This window comes from Plectropomus leopardus, chromosome 7, assembly GCF_026936395.1.
Source record: "Plectropomus leopardus strain MGB_pleo_1.0 chromosome 7, ASM2693639v1, whole genome shotgun sequence".
Classification (NCBI taxonomy): Eukaryota; Metazoa; Chordata; class Actinopteri; order Perciformes; family Serranidae; genus Plectropomus; species Plectropomus leopardus.
Window position 1 is genome coordinate 4,905,328 of NC_142182.1, and position 21,934 is coordinate 4,927,261.

At 40.2% G+C, this 21,934-nt stretch overlaps 2 protein-coding genes across 3 annotated transcripts in view; both read left to right on the forward strand.

The window, feature by feature from the left end:
- sf3b3 (splicing factor 3b, subunit 3) overlaps window positions 1-13,409 on the forward strand; it is a 31,328-nt gene extending 17,919 nt beyond the window's left edge. Inside the window, exons 22-27 of the mRNA XM_042495824.2 lie at window positions 1,090-1,215; window positions 2,905-3,117; window positions 3,371-3,469; window positions 10,382-10,525; window positions 10,656-10,760; window positions 11,477-13,409. Coding sequence (XP_042351758.2) covers window positions 1,090-1,215; window positions 2,905-3,117; window positions 3,371-3,469; window positions 10,382-10,525; window positions 10,656-10,760; window positions 11,477-11,617 — 828 coding nt within the window. The 3' untranslated portion in view covers window positions 11,618-13,409. The remainder of the gene's footprint in view (window positions 1-1,089; window positions 1,216-2,904; window positions 3,118-3,370; window positions 3,470-10,381; window positions 10,526-10,655; window positions 10,761-11,476) is intronic.
- A 1,431-nt stretch (window positions 13,410-14,840) lies between these two features.
- Window positions 14,841-21,934, forward strand: part of il34 (interleukin 34) — a 67,907-nt gene continuing 60,813 nt past the window's right edge. For both annotated transcript variants that reach the window (XM_088079711.1, XM_088079710.1), the window contains exon 1: window positions 14,841-15,053. The gene's annotated coding sequence lies outside the window, so the exon portion shown is untranslated. The remainder of the gene's footprint in view (window positions 15,054-21,934) is intronic.

Genomic DNA, 21,934 nt, shown 5'->3' on the forward strand with positions numbered 1-21,934 from the left:
GGCAATTCCCCAAAAAATTCAGGCAGGGTGGAGTCCATCAGGGTGAATCAGCCACATGCATGTGTTACCTGATGTGGATTAACAAGGGAAGTGAGTCACGAGTTATGTGCTGCACAGTGGCGTTCATGTTAGAGGAATTTCCCAACCACTTAACCAGATCAGATATGTTAGATGAGTCTATCTGGTCTAAACACACACTTTCTCGTACTGATGCACACAACACATGCACACAGATAGATTATTCAGCTGTGGTCGGAGGCTTTATGTCTTCGGGTTTTCCGCACATCCGTATGGTTGTCCCATTCCTGTGAACTTCAGGGACACCTTAAGGGGATTTTCTCAAATTTGGCACAAACATCCACTTAGACACAAGAATGAACTCATCAGAATTTGGTTGTCAAAGGTTGCCGTGACCTCAGAAAACATGGTTTTGGAGGATTTATCTGATAGGAGTGGGTGCACGTGATTTACTAAAATAAAAGACAAAACAGGAGCAACATTGGTAGACTCGTCATGTGGCACAAAATCAATTAATCACGACTATTTTGTTTGAAAATAGTGGGAGGCCAAATTGTAATTGAAAATGAGATTTGGTTAATTGCTCAGCCCTACTTTTGGACTTCATATCACAGTAATTCTTGGAAATATTTGGATCGCACAAGTCACAAACAAGCCTATGCGACCACTAATTCTATGAATTCTAATTCTACAAACAGTTTAATACTAATAACATTAGCCTAATTTTAAACCACAGCTGAGCAGAAATACCACATTCAAACAGAATGAAAAGACATGCAAAACTAAAAAAGTCAGCTCAGCGTTCAAAAGTTGCGTTAGAATTCAAATGACAATATTATGAATGAAGCTTGGAAGTATTTGGGAGAGGCATGCTCTTTATTGTTAGACCTCTTAAATCACAGTTGCAGCTGAGGACTCACGCTGTCTAGTGAGACATTGGGCCCATCTCTAAAGTAGTAGTATGTTTCTGTTTAAACAAACACGCCGCATCCCAACGTAAACGCTCCTAAATGTCACCTAAAATAATGTGATGAGCTCCGTTTTAATAATTCATTGTGTTTTGATCGGCAGACCCCGGTCGAGGACGTGCCTTTGGCCATCGCTCCGTTCCAAGGACGAGTCCTGGTGGGAGTCGGGAAACTGCTGAGAATCTACGACCTGGGCAAAAAGAAGCTTCTTCGCAAGTGTGAAAACAAGGTAAAAACACACTGACATCTCTTTGAGCTGATAATGTGAACATGTTCGATAGTCACATTTTGTATTAAGCTAGTTATTCCCCAACTGGTGGGTCGCAGTCCAAAAAAAGTGACCCATGAATGTGTCAAGTTTGTAAACAAAAACACGCTTTATTTGAAGTGCAGAGAATTTCCGGCTCTGAGTTTTTATTTAAAGAGCCACCTGTGTCAATTCTTTCAATATGTTTTATTTCTTTGTGTTTGAAAGTGTTGTTTACATTTTGTGAAACAAAATTTAATATATGGTAATTTATAATGTGTGGACCTTGAACTGATGACTAAGGAGCAATGGACCTGGTGACTGGGCAAAGCTCTCCAAACGTTTCTCTTAATGTGATTAATTAAACTGAAGTACAGGTAAATCCAGAATATAGGATTGAGTCTATATTATTTTCATGATTTTAAAAGCTAAACAAGCCGTTGATCTGCCGTCTCTATGTAACCTTGATTGATTCGTAGGTGAATTTCAGCAGAGATGAGCCGGGGACGCTGGCTTTCCCCTCCTGCGAACACAAAGATGTTATTTTTATCTGGCGGTGCACGACAGCACTGCTTTAAATGAGTTGAATTGTTTAATTCAATAATAAGTCTCCCGCTCTCCCGCCTCTTCCTTTGTAGATTAAACGTAATTCTGAAGCACGTTAGTTTAAAATGGACCAAAGCAAAGGTGCACAGTCTTACGAGGACAGATATGATCATCTATCAAAGAATAAACCTTCAGCCAGAGGATGAAGTATCACTGTGATAACCCGACTCCTTTCATGTGCACGAGTGTTGTTTGCAGAGGCTTTGTGTTTAGGTATTAATATTTATGTCTTTGACAGCTGCCAAAATGTAGGCTATAGCGCTTGTGAGCACTGGAGGCATTGAAGAGCAAAATGAGTTTTCAGTGAGTTCCTCTGTCACTTGTGTGTTGTCTCAAGTGTAAACACAAGTTTGCCATTTGCGTAGTGTGGTAATGCAAATTAGCAGTCGGTGGGGAAACAATGCGACACTAACGTTACGGGTTTCATAGCCTGTTAGAAAACAAAACAGGCTTTGCAAATGTTTCATGAGGAATGAAATTCATTCGCCATGTTTGTGAGTTTGTGAGGATGAACACAGAACAGTTTTTGTTTGCAAAGAAAATAGGGCAAGGTTCGTACAGTCATGAAAAACCTGAAAAAAGGACATTTGCAAATAGCAGTTTTCTGGCCTGGAAAAGTTTATTAAAACTGAGTGCACCCTAAAAGTTTTGGAAATCACCATAAAAATGTTTTCTTTTAGTATATCCGGTACACTAAATACAAAATACAGCCATTTTAATTTTTATGACCCTCCCATAAACCTACTTATTAAAAAGCAAAGGTCTCGCTTAGGTAATAACAAAATTGTATGGCATATCCCCCTTTTTTCATCATCCCCTCCCGTCTCATAAATTATGAACAGGTCCTTAGATATATTGACACAATACACCAGCTGATCATTGCACTTGTAACAATTTTGTGTTACCTCCCTTGTTTGTTATGTCATTTCAGAAAGTCTGTAACTGAATCTGTTTTAACAAATAGTCAGGCTTCATCACGTTTCTCTTGTGCAAAAAAAGGTGATTTTCCTTCACAGTGTAAATGCATCATGTCCTTTCACTGCTCTCTTTTACTCTCCCGTGTAGCACGTCCCCAACCTGGTGACTGGCATCCATACCATCGGTCAGCGTGTGATCGTGTCTGACGTTCAGGAGAGTCTGTTCTGGGTGCGCTACCGACGCAATGAGAACCAGCTCATCATCTTTGCCGATGACACGTATCCCCGCTGGGTGACCACGGCTTGCTTGCTCGACTACGACACCATGGCCTCTGCTGACAAGTTTGGGAACATCAGCATTGTAAGTTTGGGGATGGGGAGTGTCAGCTGTGTAAATCTGTCACCGGACTTTTGGGGGACAAAAAAAACAGGCTGGAATCCACAATGAAATATACAGTATATGATGTATCAGATTAGGCAAAATTGTACCCGCCCTACAATGGCCTCTTTGAGGCACTTGGCTCAAAAACATCAACCCAAAAAAAACCTCTAGAGCCTGTAAGACTGATGAGCTAAATAAATACATGTCTGCATTTTCTGTTTATTTTTCTCAGGTGCGTCTTCCCCCCAACACCAGCGATGATGTGGATGAAGACCCCACAGGAAACAAAGCTTTATGGGACAGAGGCCTCCTTAATGGAGCATCACAGAAGGTAAAAACCTTCTTTTTCCCAAATCACACAGCCTGTAAAGCTTTTAAACGTTTACCAAAATGACAAGAGCTGCTTTTACACAGAGGTTGCGCTATAGGGCCGTAATAAAGTCCGCCCATTATACCACTCCTACATTTTAACACAGATCCAGACGATGTAGGCATCATTTTGCTCCATACTGCATTGTGGCATCCTGTCATCAAAGGAGGGGTGATGGTATGTTTAACACACGAGCGTTCGCCTCTATTGTGACATATAATATATGCGTCAGCTGCGCTTTCTCAACAATAACAGTCCCATAACGCTGTAATCACTTACGTTCTCTGTTATATGGCGGCTGATCTTGTCCTCTGCTCAAAGGTAAGAAGCTCCCAAACTGCATTGTTTTAGATAGGTTGCGGATATTTACAGCCTTCTTTGTATTAACCACTATTCTAACATCAGCTTTTTAAATCTCCCACGTGGGACAGGCAACTAAATACGTCGTCAAAACGTCACATCCGTGCTGCCCATGGTCACGTCTTTCCAGCTTTACGTTTTATACAGACATTGTTTCAGAGCTGTTATTACCACCGTTCCTGACTCAGGGGCAAGACCACACTGTCCCTGTCAGCTGATGTCCATCTGCCCGCTCCAGCGCTGACATGTGCGACAGCCCGCTCCAGCACGCAGTCGTGTCGACGGGCTGGTCAAGCGCGTGGACATGTCCGGCAGCCCACTCCAGCGCACAATGTCCAACATCCCGCTCCAGCACGGAAATGTGCGACAGCCCGTTCCAGTGCGGACATGTCCAACAAGCCCGCCCAGCGTGACATGTCCAACAGCCCACTCCATCGCATACATGTGCGTCAACCCGATCAAGCATGGACATGTCCAACATCCTGCTCCAGCGCGAAAATGTCCAACATCCCGCTCCAGCGCGTAAATGCTCGACAACCCGATCCAGCGCAGACCATTATCACAAATCGCAATTTGCCTCAGAGGGCTCTACAGCATGAACATCCCTCTTTGCCTAGACCCTCACATTGACTAAGGAAAAACTCCCCCCTCAGGAAGAGCGACTGAGGAGGGATCCCTTTTCCAGGACAAACAGATGTGCAATAGATGTCGCAAAAAACATTGAGTTCAGTAGATGACAAAGGTTAAGTCCTGTTTTCAGGCCTGAGGTGATGATTAGGGTCTGAAGTAGAAAAATATCCATCAAAACCAAACATTATGTAAGGAAATATTGATTACAAAGCATGCAGATGAGAAGCAAACAACCAATGTCAAAAAGCCAACAAAGCCTGAGACCAGACTGCTGCTGTCTTTACTGCACATCTGAACTTTTCTGTGTGTATTTTTTAGAGTCCGACCAGTCGTCTCCTCAGCATTTATGTGTAAGACAGGGAGAGGAGGCAAAAACCAGATTTGTTTGATCAGTCTCTTCAGGCTGTGAGCCATGTTTAAGGAAGAAACATGTGTTTTCTGTAGAGCTCAGGTCGCGCACATTTGAATGATTCAGGCCGGCTCCTTCTAACGTCCAGATAGTCCGGCCTGCGCACTAATCTGCCTCCTCCACTTCTCTGACCTCCAACCGCCGACACACAGACACTACACACATGCACATACACATACTGCATAACATCGTCAGCCACAAGTTTAACCTTTCTCACAAATGCCAATGCATACACACACACACTCACACAGTTTAGAGAAACACACACACACACACACACACACACACACACACACACACACACACACACACACACACACACACACACACAGCTTCACTCATCCCATATTTAAATTCTGGTCAAAAACTGTTTAGGTAGCAGATGGACTGGGAAAGTCCCTCCGATTTAGACATTGTGAGCTGGTCCCAGTTGTCTTTGTGACACAGTGTTTGTCAGCTATTTCTGTCTCTGTGCACATTGATTGAGAATTTCATTTGAGTTTGGAAATGTACCGTGTCTGTATTTAGATGTGGGTGTGGAAACCTGGATTTGTCCTTACGCAGAATGCCTTGTGTGTGTGCACATCTGGCTGGATGAACTTAATTATCCATACATGGCTCGGCTAAATGCTGTCTTACATTAAATTAGTTGCATTCCACTTCTATTTGATTAATGTATCTCAAAAGATCAAGGTCAGGGAGACACAGCTGTCTGTTGAGCAAAATGAAAGAGTTGACTGTCTTAACCCCAAATGTCAGACTATGTGAGGGTGCTTTCGGTCAAGTTGTTTCTGAATGTCTCTTGGGAAGTCTTCTGTGTCCCCGAGGCTACGCTAGCCTGTGCTGACTTCCTTTTCTAAGCTCCTTACATCAGAAAGGAAAACATATTTAAGTCTTCCTGCTTAGCCTTTGTTGGCCTGGTGTGACATTTTGACTGTGTTGGACTCCCCCAGCAGCAAAAATGTGCGTGTTTCCCACAGAATGACAGTGTATGTGTGGCGGTGGCTGGGGGGTGGATGGGGCTCATGTTTGTTTGTTTGTTTGTTTTTCTTTTTAATCATCATCATGTAATCATATAATTCTGTGGACTTACTCTAAAATGTGATGTTTTTGTGGGTCTCTATCTTTCCTCCTGCATCACTTGTCATTCGTGGGATGGATAATTGATCTGTCGATCTGTTGATCTAATCACATCAGTGGATGAGGGGAGCTGTTTGTAAGTGAAAGTGAAGTTTTAGACCAGCCGAATAAACAGTTAAGTTTCTCTTGTAATGCGCCTGACGTTCTGCTGCAATGTCTCTGAAGCAGGTGCTCTATAAATAACCAATCAGTATATATATGTTACAGTGGCCCTCCTAATTACCAGTCCAGCTCCAGAACTGTAGTTGTGGCGGCAGATGATTTAGCTGTGGTGGGCTGCCACAAATAGAAAAATGTGTGGGAAACTGTGCTTACGGACAGCAGCTTAAGGCTGCAGTTGGTGATCAGAATGAGATGAGATATGTGTCAGAGAACAACCTCACAGAGACGAGAGTATGGCTAGAGACTTGTTTTTTCGAAATTGTTTTTTTCTAAATTCTTGCATCATTGTCAGTGTTTTAGTTTATACGCACAAAAGAGTGAGTCATGACATAAAGTCCAAGCAATGGATGTCCTACTTCACCAAAAGAGTGTGAGACTGACGCCTTGGATGTTTTCAGAAGCTGCGTAACTAAAAGGTTCCTTCAGCCCATTTTTATCTGCGTTTGGACAGTTTAAAGACCCAAGAAGAGAGGACAAACTAGTCCGCTGAGGCATGAAAAGCAACATGATTGGAGAAGGGCTGCTTGTGGTCTCAGGGGTTAACACACTCTGCAGACTGCAGTTCAGTTTGACTGCGTGTTTCATCTAAACACCGTTTGTCTCACTGCGACAAAATCTACTGCTGCAAAGTGTTGCTGCAAGTTGGATGTAATGAATAAAAAATGCAGAGGAGGGAAATGAAACTAAGAGCATCTGTCTTCACTGTAAATCATCTTTTTATCATCTGAGTGTTTGTCCCGGTGGTCAAAAAACTCAAAAGGTTCCTAGTTTTTGGGGAATGTTCCTGCATTCATAAAATGAGCTATAGTGTGTTTGAGATGCTCTGAGGGAAAGAAAAAAGTCAATCATGGCTTGTATATATATATATTTTTTTTCTTATCCAGTCATGCTTTGGCCAGAGTGATCAATAACACATTGTGTTCTTAGAGAGTTTGGCGAGTGGTCAAACAGACATGAGGAGAGTGTAAGTCTTTCACAATGGATGCATTAGATGAATATGCTGGATCTTCAACAAAATATCCAACCATCAACTGTACAAGAAAACAGAAACCAGGAGCATCGTGAAGAAAATCACACACAGACGTTTGAGATGGCTCTGTGCTGAGAATAAAAACTGGACCGCAGAGGAGCACCACCAGCACGCAAAAAAAACCTGGGAGGTCCAAAACCACCTGGCACAGAACTGTGACACAGGAACTGGAAGAGATGAATCTGTCATGGGGAGAGGCGCAACATGCTGCCAAGGACCGAATACAACAGAAAGAGCTCACTGAAGCCTAATGTCTCGTAGGGAGCGAGGAGGAGTAAGATAACATTTTCTGTCCCTGTCTCCGGGACCCTGAAGTAAGAATTGGAATCAAGAACTAGTTTTAAATTGTCTACTCCAAAGAAAATGTATTCCTCAGAGTTTATCAGTTCCTCTTATTGATGCTGGAATGTTTTTCTGGCCCTAACACATTGCAAAATAAGTACTTAAAACTCACGCATGTGCACTGCTGGAAATCTGCAACAAGAAGGAGTAACGACAGAGTGGAAGAAACGGACCAAAGTGTGGCTGGAAACACACAACATGGGCGTAACTTTGAGGAATGTCGTGTTTTTCACCTCTACACTGCCACTGATTTACATCTAGGATCGAGCCGATACCATCATCCATCGCCGTCCATCCGTCCATCCGTCCATCCGTCCATCCTCACCAAAACCAGGGTGCAGTTAGCAGCGGTGCTAATGGCATTCATTGCGTACTTAAAAACAATTCTGATTTCTCAACCAGATGAACTGTAGGCTGCCAGATGGGCAGGTGCTTTTTTGAGTGATCGAGTTTGTCGCCACCATCGCCAAGATTTTTTAAAAGCCACTATGACGCAAAGCACAGACTTTTTTAACAGCTATAATCTTAGAATAAAAGAGGTGAGGACAACAAGACTTCAGCAGTTAAAATCTTCCCATGTTGTTTGTGAGATCAGTGACACGGCAACAGAGAGCGACTGAAGCCTCTCCCAGAGTGGCCTGGGTGCTGCGCAAAAACGTATCACTTTATATTCAATCGCTCCAGACCTTTGACCTTAAATCGAAATCAGATTCAGACCTTTGAATATTAAGTGTGAGAACCCCTGCTTTATTATGATAAACGCAGCGCTGCAGCGGCAGGTCTAGCTGATTTTGTGTAACTTTCTATTTTTTTCCACACAGACAATAGATCAAAAATCAATTGGGGAATTTGGACCGATAAGCAGACACAGTAACGGCGTTGGTATCGATGAAATTTTAACAATTCCCATCCCTCCTCTGGCGCTCCGTGCCTTTCTGTCTCACTCGTGTCTTTCTTGTGAGCTCTCTTGGTCTCATGGTGTCAGTGTAACGTATGTCCTGTATGTAGTTTGCTCAAACTAATACTGACGCTTTATTGCTCCTGAATGCTGCCTGTGTGTCCAGGGTACATCCTGATTATTACCTCTAATTCTTAGCAAAGTGGTGTTTTGATGGTTATTGGATTAGATCTGACCATCCGGACCAATTTCCTCTTAGCAGACGATGACAGCGTGTGTCTCCTATGTGACCTTGGCACAGAGTCCACATGTACTTCAGCGTATACATGCAGCTGACGGGACGGATGATCTTTGGGCTTTCAGTGACATATCTGATGTGTTATCATGTGATTAGATTTTCATGGTTTAACTATATTTCCATTAAATTGGGATGGAAGTTACAATCTGTAGTCACTGACAGGAGGTCAATAGGTCGTTGAAATATCATTCTTGGCTGTCTATACCATCTTTTTTTTTTTTTTTAATATAAAGCAGATGTTTCACAATATTGTCAAGACAGTTTCCACATTGTACCACTTACATCGTGTTCCGATTCTCCCGGTCACATAAACAGTCTTACAAGATTATTTCATTTATTGGACATATGTTCCAATTTTTATGCCTCTGGCGTCGACGATTATGTTTTTGGGTCTGTCCATACTTACATTCATATATCTGTCCCAATCTTGTGAATGCGATATCGAAACAATGCCGTGAGGGAATTTCCTCAAATTTTGCACAAACTTCCACTGGAGTTAACAATTAATTGATAAGAATTTGGCAGTCAAAGGTCAAGGTCACCGTGACCGTGCATCTTTCTCATTCTCGTGAAAGCGACATCCCAAGGTCTTTAAATTCGGCACAAATGGTCACTTGGACCCAAGAACTGATTAGAATTTGGTGGTCAAAGGTCACTGTGACCTCAAAAAACATGTTTTTGGCCAAAACCCAAGACATTTGGTCAGATACTAAATTGGTGACACTAATCTTGAGTGAAACTGTAACAAAGGTATAGCTCTTCTGTGCTGCCGGTGAGGAAGATGATTTTTTTTTAAAATTACTTTTATTTTCTAATTTAACTTAATGACTTTGATGCTGCTGGCCATTATTTTGTTAATTTTACAGTCATCTCTCAATGATTAAAACTGTATAATACATGTTCTGTCCTCTAATATCTCGTAATAAATCTAATAGTAACATAAAAGACTATTTGCTGTCTGTGTTACTATTTTTATCTTTTTGTTTAAGTCTCTGGCTCAGCACTGGATTCCCCCAGACAATTACCAAGTTAGCAAGAAAAACTTTATTTATATACCACATTTCATTCCAGGAGGAAGCACAATGTGCAGCACAATGTGTGTGGTAGAAGCAGCAGACGCAAAACAAATCAAATCCATTAAAACTTACAATAAAAGTAATAATATTAAGTAGTAAAAATAATAAAAGTAATATTTACGAAGAATAGAATAAAAGATACAAAATCATAAGAGTCAGAACTGATGTTAAAAAATCATTAAAATTCAAGAAAATAATAATACTAAGAATAGAGCTTTAATAATAGATATGAACTCAAATAATTAAAAAAAACAGAATAAAATCCAATAAATAGACCAGTAGAAGATGACAACGCATGACTAAAAACGACAAAATAAAATTAAAATATAACAAAATAATAATAATAATATCTATAATAATCTATAATAATAATAGATAAGCTAATAAACCCATAAAAGTAAAAGCACACCTAAGTTAAACCAATAAAATACATATTAAAAAATAAAATACTAGTTAAAGAAGTTAAACCAGACTACTGAAGTGGACTAAAAACCCTGCTGTCCTTCTGTTTGTCCACTGTCTCTCCAGGCCGAGGTGATAGTGAACTACCACGTAGGAGAGACGGTGCTGTCCCTCCAGAAAACCACTCTGATCCCCGGAGGGTCTGAGTCCATGGTCTACACCACTCTGTCCGGAGGCATCGGCATTCTGGTCCCATTCACCTCACACGAGGTAAAATGCAAACATCTACACGCACTGTTCTTATTCAATGATACATTTGACTACTTTTTTTTTTTTTTACTTCGTACTTTTAGTTGTCTTTGTTGTCACGTCTCACTCTATTTTTTGTCTTTTTGTGCAGGACCATGACTTCTTCCAGCATTTAGAGATGCATATGCGCTCTGAGTTTCCTCCGCTGTGCGGCAGAGATCATCTCAGCTTCAGATCCTACTACTTCCCCGTCAAGGTTGGAATTTCTTCTACATGTCGGTGTTTTTATGCCTCCGAGCCGGCAATAGCCGAGGGAGGAGGCATTCTCGAGGGGAGGGAATTCCTTCAGATATGTCATAAACGTTCACTTTGACTTAATGAGCTGATCAGATTTTGGTGGTCAGAGGTCAATGCGACCTTGTGTTTATCTCGTTATAATGAACCCAACATCTCAAAAAGGCCCTCAGGGTGTCTTCAAGTTCGGCTCTTAACATCCATACGGACTGAATGAATAGATAAGAGGTCAAAAGTCAATGTGACCTCACAAAACATGTTTTTGGCCATAAGTCAAGAATTCACGCACTAATGTTGACAGAATTTCACACAGATGTCTAAAAGTTTATAATGAAGAAGTGATGGCTTTTTATATCCAAAAGGTCAACTGTGGGATCATGGTGTTCTGCAAAAACACTTTTCTGGATGTTATTCAACATCATATCTCGGTAACAGAAGGGGAGAAATTTGGTCAGATACTGAATGGGTGAAACTAATCTTGGGTGTCCACCGACTGCGCAGCTCTTGTGTGCTGAAGATTTATGTGAAACAGCCATGATTTTACAGACATGGATGAAAACTGTAATTGCAACTTGACTGCTTTGCAGAAGCATACAACCGCCGGGTGGTAGTTGTAGTTCTGTTAAGATACCAGCTTGCTCTAAATCGTTTTTGTCTTATTGTTTTTTTTCTCCACAGAATGTGATTGATGGAGATCTGTGTGAGCAGTTTAACAGCATGGACCCTCACAAGCAGAAAAGTGTGGCAGAAGAGCTGGACAGAACGCCGCCGGAGGTCTCTAAGAAACTGGAGGACATTCGCACTCGTTACGCCTTCTAATCGTTCACCTACGTGCAGCAGGAGTGTACAGAGACGCTCTCATTAGGACCATTAACACACAAATCCGTCACCGCCACAGTATGCGTCTGTTGAGGACAGATTGGCGGACACTGTAGGTTGTGTTGTGTGGTTGACTGGGGACAGACACACACTTCTTTACATGGAAACACGTCATATGCTTATAATTCCCGTACATTGATACTTGCCGACGCAAATACCTGCATTTGAAACTAAAAGGGCGTGAACATTTACCCACAGAGCTGTGTGAACAGTATTCCCGTCACACACAACCCCCAACGTACACACATGCTGACTCAGTTACTGAGAATTTTGTCAAGTTTTTCACACCTCCCCTGAGCTGCTGTCAGCAGAAAACAAACACAAAGCAGCAACATCATTACAGAGAAACATGGCAGGAAGTCCCGGCCACTTCAGCTCTGTTAAGTTGCGAGACTGCGATGCCACAATTACCTGCAGTCACACACACACACACACACACAGACCCAGCCGTGTGAACAGAATTCACACACACACACACACAACTGATGGGCCACAGTCACAAACAGCCGTGTGAACAGCATTCACATGCACCTGATTACGTGACGAGCCACTGACGCACAACAGAACATACAGAACATACTGACCCGTCTCACCTGTCGTCATCCGTCAGCGAGCGACTCCATTTTATTTAAAGGCTTTTTAGCTCATGCCAAGCAGACAGTCTAGTGTCACACAGTGAGTACGTTTACACGCACAAAATAGTTCAGTTTTTGCCATTATTCCGAGAAAAAAACCCATTATTCCTACCAAACTGTTTACACGGCCAATGAAAATAAACACTCCTGCAGCTGCACGTTCTCCAAATAACGTGCCCGACATGCCGTTTATCACGCCAAAATATGGAAGAGTGGAAGTGGAGCTGCTTGTCATTGTGCTTCTTTGCATTAAAATGGCATTTTTTTCGGTTTCCGTGGGATTTTTTTTTTGTCATGCATCTCTACCCCACACAGCCTGGCACACTGTTGGCAAGTTGGTTTGTGAACAACATGACGATGCACAGAGCCGACTGTGGAGATAAGAGGTCGCAAGCGTAGTAAAAAACCCAACTGATATTCCGAATTGGCTGCATACGTTGCCTAATTCTGAATATTTGTTTATATGACCCGTATCAAATTCAGAATAATGAAACTTTCGGAATAACGGGGAACTGTTGGTGTGCATGTAACTGTAGTCAGTGTGTAGAGATTGATGTCACTCTGCCTGGACAGAAGATGTTTAGTGTCTGCTATCGAGCGAGAATGTGTTTTTCGGTTTGCGTGCCCTCTATTTTGTGAACTCAGCTAAATTAAACCAACATGTTTTTGTACGGTATGATTTTTTAAAAATGTGTTTAGGATGATCTGTTAATGATGCATATACCATAATATGGTATTATTAAATCTATACCTCCTTGTCCTACCTGTCTGTCTGTTGACCCCAGGCTCATTAAAGCACATCGCTTCCTTGCAACTGAAATGAAGCCAACGTCCGAGCCGGTCTGAGCCTCAGGCCGCGGTTCAACAAGTGCTGCCATACTGCTGCATTAAACGACGGCTGAACTCAGACTAAATAAGTGGGTGGAAGAACACCGAAGGTTTGCACTGGGTGTTGTTCTTCTCAGTCCTGTAAATTCCCAACCTCAGCCACAGGCACAGACATAGCATTCCTCAGTAGTCACTGAATTTAGGGGTTTGTGGGATGGGGGCAGTGGTCTGTTTTTGTAAATAAAGTTGTTGTTTTTTGTGCTTTATAATACTGTGTGTTTGTGTCATTTCCTGCCTGTGTGTGTGTGTAACCATTACTCTGCCAACGTATTCATGATTGATTTGTCTCAATCATTAACACATAAGAGATCCAATATTAAGTTTTGTCGATTTATCATGGCGTCACAGGAACAGTATTCCTGCTGTTTTTTGTTTTGTTTTTTTAAATTAAAAAAAGTGCTTAACACAATGATGTGGTTTAGACCTTGCAGGCAGAACAGTCAGGTTATTGTGCACTAACTGGCTAAAACCGCCAACTCTAAATTTGTTTTATTTTGCTCATTTTCAGGTTCATAATTAGATTTGGGGTTTTACCAGTATACATAATTTAATGTTTAAAACCACTTTATTTTCCTTCAGCACCTGTTTCTTTAAACAGTGTTCCCATGGTTATGAAATTCCTGGAAAAAAAAATTGAATTTGGAATATCCAATATTTTGGCTATTGTTTAAAAAAGTGTTCATTAAACAAAAGCGATCTATTCTTTAAAAGCTATTTAAAGTTATGCAAAATACATTTGTTGCGTTACTGATATAAAATCTAATGCTGTGTTGCTTGACAATTATCTGTAAAGCAAACATTTACCAAGAAATAAATACATATAAACTTGTCAAAATCAAAACCTAATTACATGTCAAATTGCAGGGACGTCTCAGAATCTCTCATTTCTATTTCCCAAAAAGAGAGGTTTTTATGTTTTGCAAAGTTCCTGTATGTGCTGGTCTGGTTTATTAGCATTTGCAGCTAAGCAGTGCAAGCTTAAGTGCAAGCAGTTTGCTGAAATAAAGTTAATAAAAAGGGGTAAAATATCGTGGAAAAGTTCTGGAAAATTATATTAATCCTGTTCTTGTTCCATTTTTAGTAGATATACATCCATAGTCTTAATGAAAGGAAAACTTCTTTTCCCCAACAGTCAGAATCACTAAGTGCTTCTCTTATTGAGTTATATATGGTTAAACACACTTAAATAAAAGTTTCTCTGATCTTCACCTATGTTATATTATATAAAAAGAAGCTGCAGATAACTAGAACTGGGACTTAGATCATAGCATGAAGCTTCACATTGTCCAAATTAAAAGCAGATTACAGTATCACAGAAAATAATATCTATGGTGTTGTCCCATCACTTTAAAAAAAAAAGGGTCAAACCATGCACTGGAAGTGTGACTGTGAGTGTAAAAGAAATCAACACAGACAGAAATGTCTGTTTAGCAGCTTAGAGTCTATAAAGACACTTCTAGAAACCTAAATCGATAAGAAATATTGATTTTTTCATGGCACACTGTCCCTTTTTTGGTTGTCCTGCATGGCTGTCGCGTTAGGTGGGTGGGGCTTACTTGGGGGGTGGAGCCTGTGTGAGTCTGAAGGGGGGCGGGCGGAAGTCATTAAGAGAGGTGATTCAGACCAGGTGTGCAGCCCCAGCAAGGAAGAGGTGTTTTCTGAGCAGCACAAGGAAGTCAGATGGTGGAGTTTCCTCCTTTTCCCATTAAGTTTAGTTCCATGTTATTTTCTGCGTGTTTGATGTCTACAGATGAACTGTTTAAGAATTGCATAAGCAAAGCAATGTTGGATCATGGAGCTCAAGCTAAAAGCATGAAGGCCAGTCTCTCCAGGCTGACACAGCGAGGCAACAGGTAGGCCCAAATCTCTCTCCTTCAGCCTGGCAGCTCAACACTCACTCTCATAATATATGTACAGGCAGCCGAGCCCTCACAGCTCTAAACAAGAGAGAGTAATAGCATAAAGTGACACAAGAAAGAGTTAAAAACTCCTCTTTAGGTGAGGACTCTCAGTACACAAGAGCTGTAAACCACCGGGCCAACTGCTGGATAGTGATTGTTTGGTAAGGTTTGTTTCAGCACAGGGCCTCGCTGGTTATTGAGGCCACAGCAACAGTGCGGAAGCTTGTATTGGCTCAAGAGAGGTGTTGATCAAAAGGTCAGAGTTTAGCTGCCATTTTGACAGTGAGGGTTCAGCATATTTACATGAGAGAAGCCATTCTGAAGAAATTTAAAGAAATATGAATGTTTGAAACTTTGCCATTGGCAGTTTGTGGATGTTTGTATGTTTGGACTGAATATTTGCTGGATTTGGATAGTCTGGACCTTTGGGAGTGAATGAAGTTTACTCGGGTTTTTTAAACACGGGTCATTGCCTGTGAACACAGCGCTGCTGCAGACCAGTCTGCCTTTTTGTCAGCTTGTGTGTGTGGGTTTTGTTGGTGTTTCTGTGCGTCGTCATAGACAGGCCGGAGAACAAGTAAACAGTAGACAGAAGCAGGAACAGAGGTCTGGACTTATTCAGGCTCTATTTCAAACTCAGCACAGACTCTTTGAAAAATGTTTTAGCACTGCTTAGGAGGAGACTGACAGTCATTTCATCTCACCGGTTAAGGAGATGAAAGTATCTTGTTCACTCGGGTGTCGTGTTCCCATCAATGCTGATCAGAGCTGGAGGCGATAACAACCTGCTTCTTCTGCACAGTCATTTGACCCAGGTGTGAATGCTGATCATGTGTATTCTCATTGCACTAAAAAGCCAGATGTTAGTGGGTGTTGCAAGTTTTTTTGTGCAGTAGGAAGGAGGCGTAAGCTAACAAGCTCCCGGCTCCTGCTTCATATTTAAGATACAGGTGTGAGTGTGGTATCATCTGCTGATCAACCTCTGACCAAGGAAGCAAATATTTTCCACATTTGGTAAAAGACGTCTCCCTACGGTAATTGAGGAGTGCGTAATGAGGATAATGATTTGTCACATGGTAGAATAACAAACACTCAGCTACAACAACATCCTCACATGTGGTCTTGGTGCTTCTGCACGTGTCGGGGGTTTTGCTGCAAATAGCAAAGGACTTTGCCAGACTAAACTTTCCTCCTTAGAACAATGGTGTTGCACTGTTTTATAGAACTATAACCACATGGTCAGCTTTTTTAAATATGTAAAGGACAACAAAACGGTGCCCTGCAGCGGATTTCATCCAGAGGACATGTGCTCCTAATTTCAGCAAAGTTTTCAGGACAGAGGAGAGAAACATCTGGACCTGTGAGAATGCCCCTCAGGAAAATGACTGGTTTCACATGCTACTTTACCAATTCATTTCAGAATGACAGAGGGTATGATGCTCCTTAAAATGCAGTATACGACCTTGTGATGTGAGGGAGTAACTGGGTGGATTGTGTCTTTTATTTAGTCTTTTTTTTTCCATTTGCAAAACTTGAAACCAGCTTAAAATACTGCGCTTGAGAAAAAAAAATCAACATAATGTGTGCACCTTTCAACCGTATTAAATTAGTATCAAATATCAAATAAAACATCTAAAAATAAACTATATATAGTTTTTCTTTTTGTGGTCCCTTAACCCTTTGAAACCTGGATAGACATAGGTTTTTCTTTTGCTGCATTTGGATGCATTTCACAACTGTTTAAACCTTAAAAACCTTTCATTCTCTTCCAAAACATGGGAAAAGGCATTTAGCAAGTTGTAAGAAATTGAGAAAAAAAATGAGAAGAAAGCAATCTGAAAATGAATGTTTGAAAAAAAGGATACAGAGAGAGAAATATTAGAAAAATATTACAAAAAAGGTCAATTAGTCATATTGTTTTCCTCTTTAACTTTTTCTTTTCTTTTATTATTATTATATCTATAACATTAAAACAATACACACAAGATGCATCATATTAGCAACAGATCACAAACCATCAACAAGCCACAAAATGAGTAAAAAACCCAAAAAGAACAACACAGAGACTAACACATTATTTCTAAAGAACAAAACAAACAAAAATACAGTCATCATTATCATCAGTCTTATAAAAAGCCCTTAATGTGTTACGTTTTCTTCTTCTCCTTAATTGTTCCCTGTTTTGTTGCAAAATAATGTTCTAAAGTAAAATGTTGTTTTTCCTTTCAGTTCAAAAATAAATCTCTTACCCAGTAAAATAACTGTATTTACAATACGTGGACATCAGTTTCTGAATCCACCAAGTATTATTGTTTGAGGGCACATTGTTAACTATAGAGGCTGTAAAGCCATTTTTTCAGGTTCATCCAAAATGTCACCACATGTGGACAAAACCAAAACACACGCAACATGCATTCAATTCCAGTTTTACACAAACGACAGTTTTGATTCTCTTCCATCTCACAAATGAAAAGCATTTTTCTTGTGACCAAGATTTTGTATAGAATTTTAAATTGTAAAAAGTACTGTGATTTAGTATTTATGATGGAATTATAAATTAGATTATACACCTGTCTCTGTGGCAAAGGGGCATCAAATATCCCTTAAAATATAACTTTTTCTTTGCTTGCATCTGATTTTATCTAAATCTCCAACATTACTCAAGTGTGTTAATATTAATAATAAACTATATTTGTATAGCACCTTTCATACAAGAAATGCAGCCCAGCGTGCTTTACAAGAAATAAATTAAATGAACCAAGTGCTTCACATCAAAACACATAAAAGACAAAAAGATGATATACAACCTGCATGTGAAAATAAAATAAAATCAGAACAGAATACAGAGAATGCTTCTTCCAATGGATAAAATCCACTTGATAATACTAGTAAAAGTAAGAAAATATAAGTGTAAAAATGTAGTGCACAGAATGCATGATATAAAATGGAAAATAAAATATAATCTACTGACATTGTTAATAAAATAAGCATAAAAACAGGATTTTAGCCCAAAATTCTTTATTCAGTCAGCTGCAAATATAGTAAAAAGTTATGAAAATTTGTCTTAAATTTATTTTCAAAGTAACCATTTTATACTCCGGTCCTTGTGTCCAGTTTAACTCCACGTCTGCCCATGGGAGAGCACAAAAGGGAGACATCCTCCCTGTGCAGGGGTTAAAGTCTATCTCTCTAATCGGAAAAGATGGGGTGGACTGAGGGTCAATTTAAGAACGGGGGTCATGGCCTGAGCCTGGGCAAGAGGTCCAGACGCAGCCGGGACTCTTTGTGGGACGTCCCACTGCAGAACTCTGTGTGAAAACTCAAACGCTTATTTAACATCCATCACAGTGACGCTAAACTGATTTACCGTAATCATGTCAGTCATGGTTTTTGTGTTTTTCACATAATGTGTCTGTTTTCCATTTTAGTCATCGCGTCATCACATATTGAAACCAGACAGCTGTTACTTTCTTTTTTAACTTCACACATGTGAGACACCTCCTGCTAATGTCAGCAGTTCCTGTGTCGTTTGAAATTTAGCTGAGACCTGATCAAGAAATATTAATCAAAAATTTGTATTTTGAATGTGTGATGAGGTAATAGTTTGTTTGTTGGCACTTAATTTGGCCCATGTCCAGCTTTAGCGTAATTTCATTTTGAGCTGCTGAGTTATCAGATTTATAGCCCAGTTTGCACGGGTCTATAATTACATGGGGACCTCGTGTAAGAAATCACACCTCCACGTCTGTGTTTCGTGCAATGCATTTACACATAAGTGATGTCTGTATTTTACTCAAATTCACTGACATTATGCCCCAGATACGGAGATAGGCTCCATAAAACATGGAATGGGATCTTTAAATCTGGCCCCGCTCTGAAAGATAAAAAAATATTAATTACCGCATGCTGCCGTACATGTCATCCATCTCGTCAACTTTTGAGATTTCGCTCCTCTGATGGATTTGAGCCAGCTCTTTTTTTGAATGGGTCTCCATGATGTGTAGTTAGATGAGCCTCCTGAATTTGCTCCAAACATACCATCAAACATTCATTTATAATTTCCACTTCCGCCTTCATATCTCTCGACTGGGACAGAGGCAGAAAATTACCCCAGATCATAGAGATGCCGATTCACACATGACCTCTGTTTCCTAAAATATGGAATTTAATTTTGGATTTTTTATCTATTCTTGTTTGTTTTTACAAAGTACGGACATGGCTGATTTGCAGTACCAAACTGTTTCACAAGAATACACTTTTAACTGTTGGAGACTGTAAATTAACAGAAACTGCTCACAGTGTGTGCGTGCAGAAGAGTGCAGAGCAAAGTTAGTCCAACAGTACTCTCTCACTGGAGTACAATGTGCTTCCTTTATTTTGTCGTTTCAACCTGATGCAAACGCGACAGGTTTCAACCATCCATGTTTTCAACTGAGGCCGGCCATCCATGTATCGTGTTGTCACAGCAACAAGACACCACAAATGGTTGTGTGTGGCCACTTTCTCAGCAGACACTGTCCAGTGGCGTATCATGCGGACCTGAAAGGTGGCTTTTGGAGTCGGGATCTTACGCCAAAGGCACTGCAAAAGCGTCAGTATTTGTTGACTTTGGAATGAAAATGGGCTGGACCAATGGTGTGAGGTAGTTACTTTGGGCCCCAGTGCACACTATTATGAAGGGCCCTTTAGCACGCTAGTTACTACTCATGTGCCTAAACTAGTTCTCATATAATCTTATTGTGTAACTGGATAACACCAACATAAATGTTACCTATAAATCACCATTAAACATAGGCAAATAACAAAAATACCAAAGAAAATAAGGAATTGTTATTTAATTTAAGTGTTTTTCATTGTTTATTTATATTTCATGTAAAATAAGCCTATTATATAACATATTTTGTTACAGATTGCTACTGATGTTTTTACCAAAAAGAACAAAAAAGAAAACCATGATGGGGATGAATTTGCCTTTTTAATGGTTTATGGAGCAAATGGCACCATCTCTAAATAATTAATTGTGAGTTCTTTTTTGAACACAGGTGTATTTCTAAGTTGAAAATCTGAATTACCCACAAGGATCTGTTTTCTGCCCAACTCTCTCTGTGGGCCCCCCTCACCTCAGGGGCCCCAAAGCAACTGCCCTACCCACACTGACTGTATTTACACCCCTGGGCTGGACAATCCCATATAGGACCCATTTTTTCATCCCATTTGTTAGTTCAGGGAGAACCAGTGTGAACCAGTCAAACCAGTCAATATCTTTTTAAGTTCTTATTTTTTACTCTTTACTTCATGATGTATTTTTCAACATTTTTAATATTGAACACTTGGGGATCCATACTAAGAAATCTGTGCGTACTACTTTAGTCAAACTCTGACAGATGATGATGAGAGAGGGATCGTAAGAGACAGAAATATATTTGAGAACTGCAGTTGCCTCACAGGGGAACGCTGGCTCGATTTCTTGGCTTGGTCACGCTTGCGTGTTATCTCGTGTTTGCCTGCTGGGTCTTCCTCCAACAGTCCGGAGGAAATTTAAGTCAGGTGTATCACAGACTCCCAAAAGCTCATACCAAAGTGGACCGTCCCGTGATGGATGCGTAAACTGACCAAGATGTTGTCATGCTCTCTGCCCTGTGCATGCTGGGAACAGCTCCAAAGCCTGTGTAAAGAAAACAAATGCTTTAAGGTGTGATTCTCTCCAGCAAATGAAACCTTGTCCTGTTTCAGCCTTTATGGTAAATGTCTCAGCCTTCTTCTTTTCTGGCTTTCCAGCGCAGAAGGATCTAATAAAAAGACAGTCAACATTTACCACTTTGAGACTTTAGATAAACATTGCTTCTCTCGTGCTGCTTTCAGATGCCTTTTACAAATATTTAAAAACTTTGAACCCTGAGCTAATGGTGCAATTTCTTTCAAAACTTGGCAAGAAATGTTCCACAAATTGCAAGAAATTTGTAGATGTGAAAATCATTTTGTTTTTAAAAGCTCGGGGAAAAAAAGGTAAAAAAAAAAGGTTAAAAAAAAAAAAAATAGCTGGGAAAAACTGTTTTTTTAATAATCATCATTACTATTTATTTTATGTTACAGAATTATTTAGTACTTTTTCCATTTCCCCTTTTTTAAATTTTAAATTATTATATAATATTGTATTATATTTATTTGATTAATTTTGAGGTAATTTCCTTGTACTTTTTGCTTTTGTCTTGATGATTTTTGGGTCATTTTTTCTGTTGTTGCTCATTGCTTTCTCCCCAAGTTTTTGAATGGCCAGTTGAAGCACCTTGTATCTTTTTGATGAATAGAGTCGGGTAGAGTTTAACTTAATGGAGCCGTCATGTCCTGTAGGGATTTATTGAATTACAAACATAATACCTGTAAGTAAAAGATTTAAGCTGTAAGCATGTCACCGGCTCTCTTTCATCTTCACTTTACTTGATTGAACGCTTTTATTTACAGTCTCCAGACCAGTTAAAGGTAACAGGCAAAACAAATCAGCTCTGGTTCTGGACGACCTTTAGTTAAATTTAGAAGTCTTTAATGTTCCAGAGGGGCAATTTGGTTTACAACAGTATTCAGCAAGCTTTTCCTTAATTAAATTATTTTCACAACGTGTTCACAGAAACCTTGTTGCTGCCCACTCTTTGAACTAGTTGATATAGAGTGGCATTTAATAACCCAACACAGATTAAAATAGAATGTAAACAACTCCTATATTTAACTTACAATCATATTTTATGTTAAAGGGGAACCCCTGACACACTGCCTGTTCAAGACAAGAATATCATGCCATTATGTTGCCTCGTCATTCTGTGTATGCTTGCAGAAAG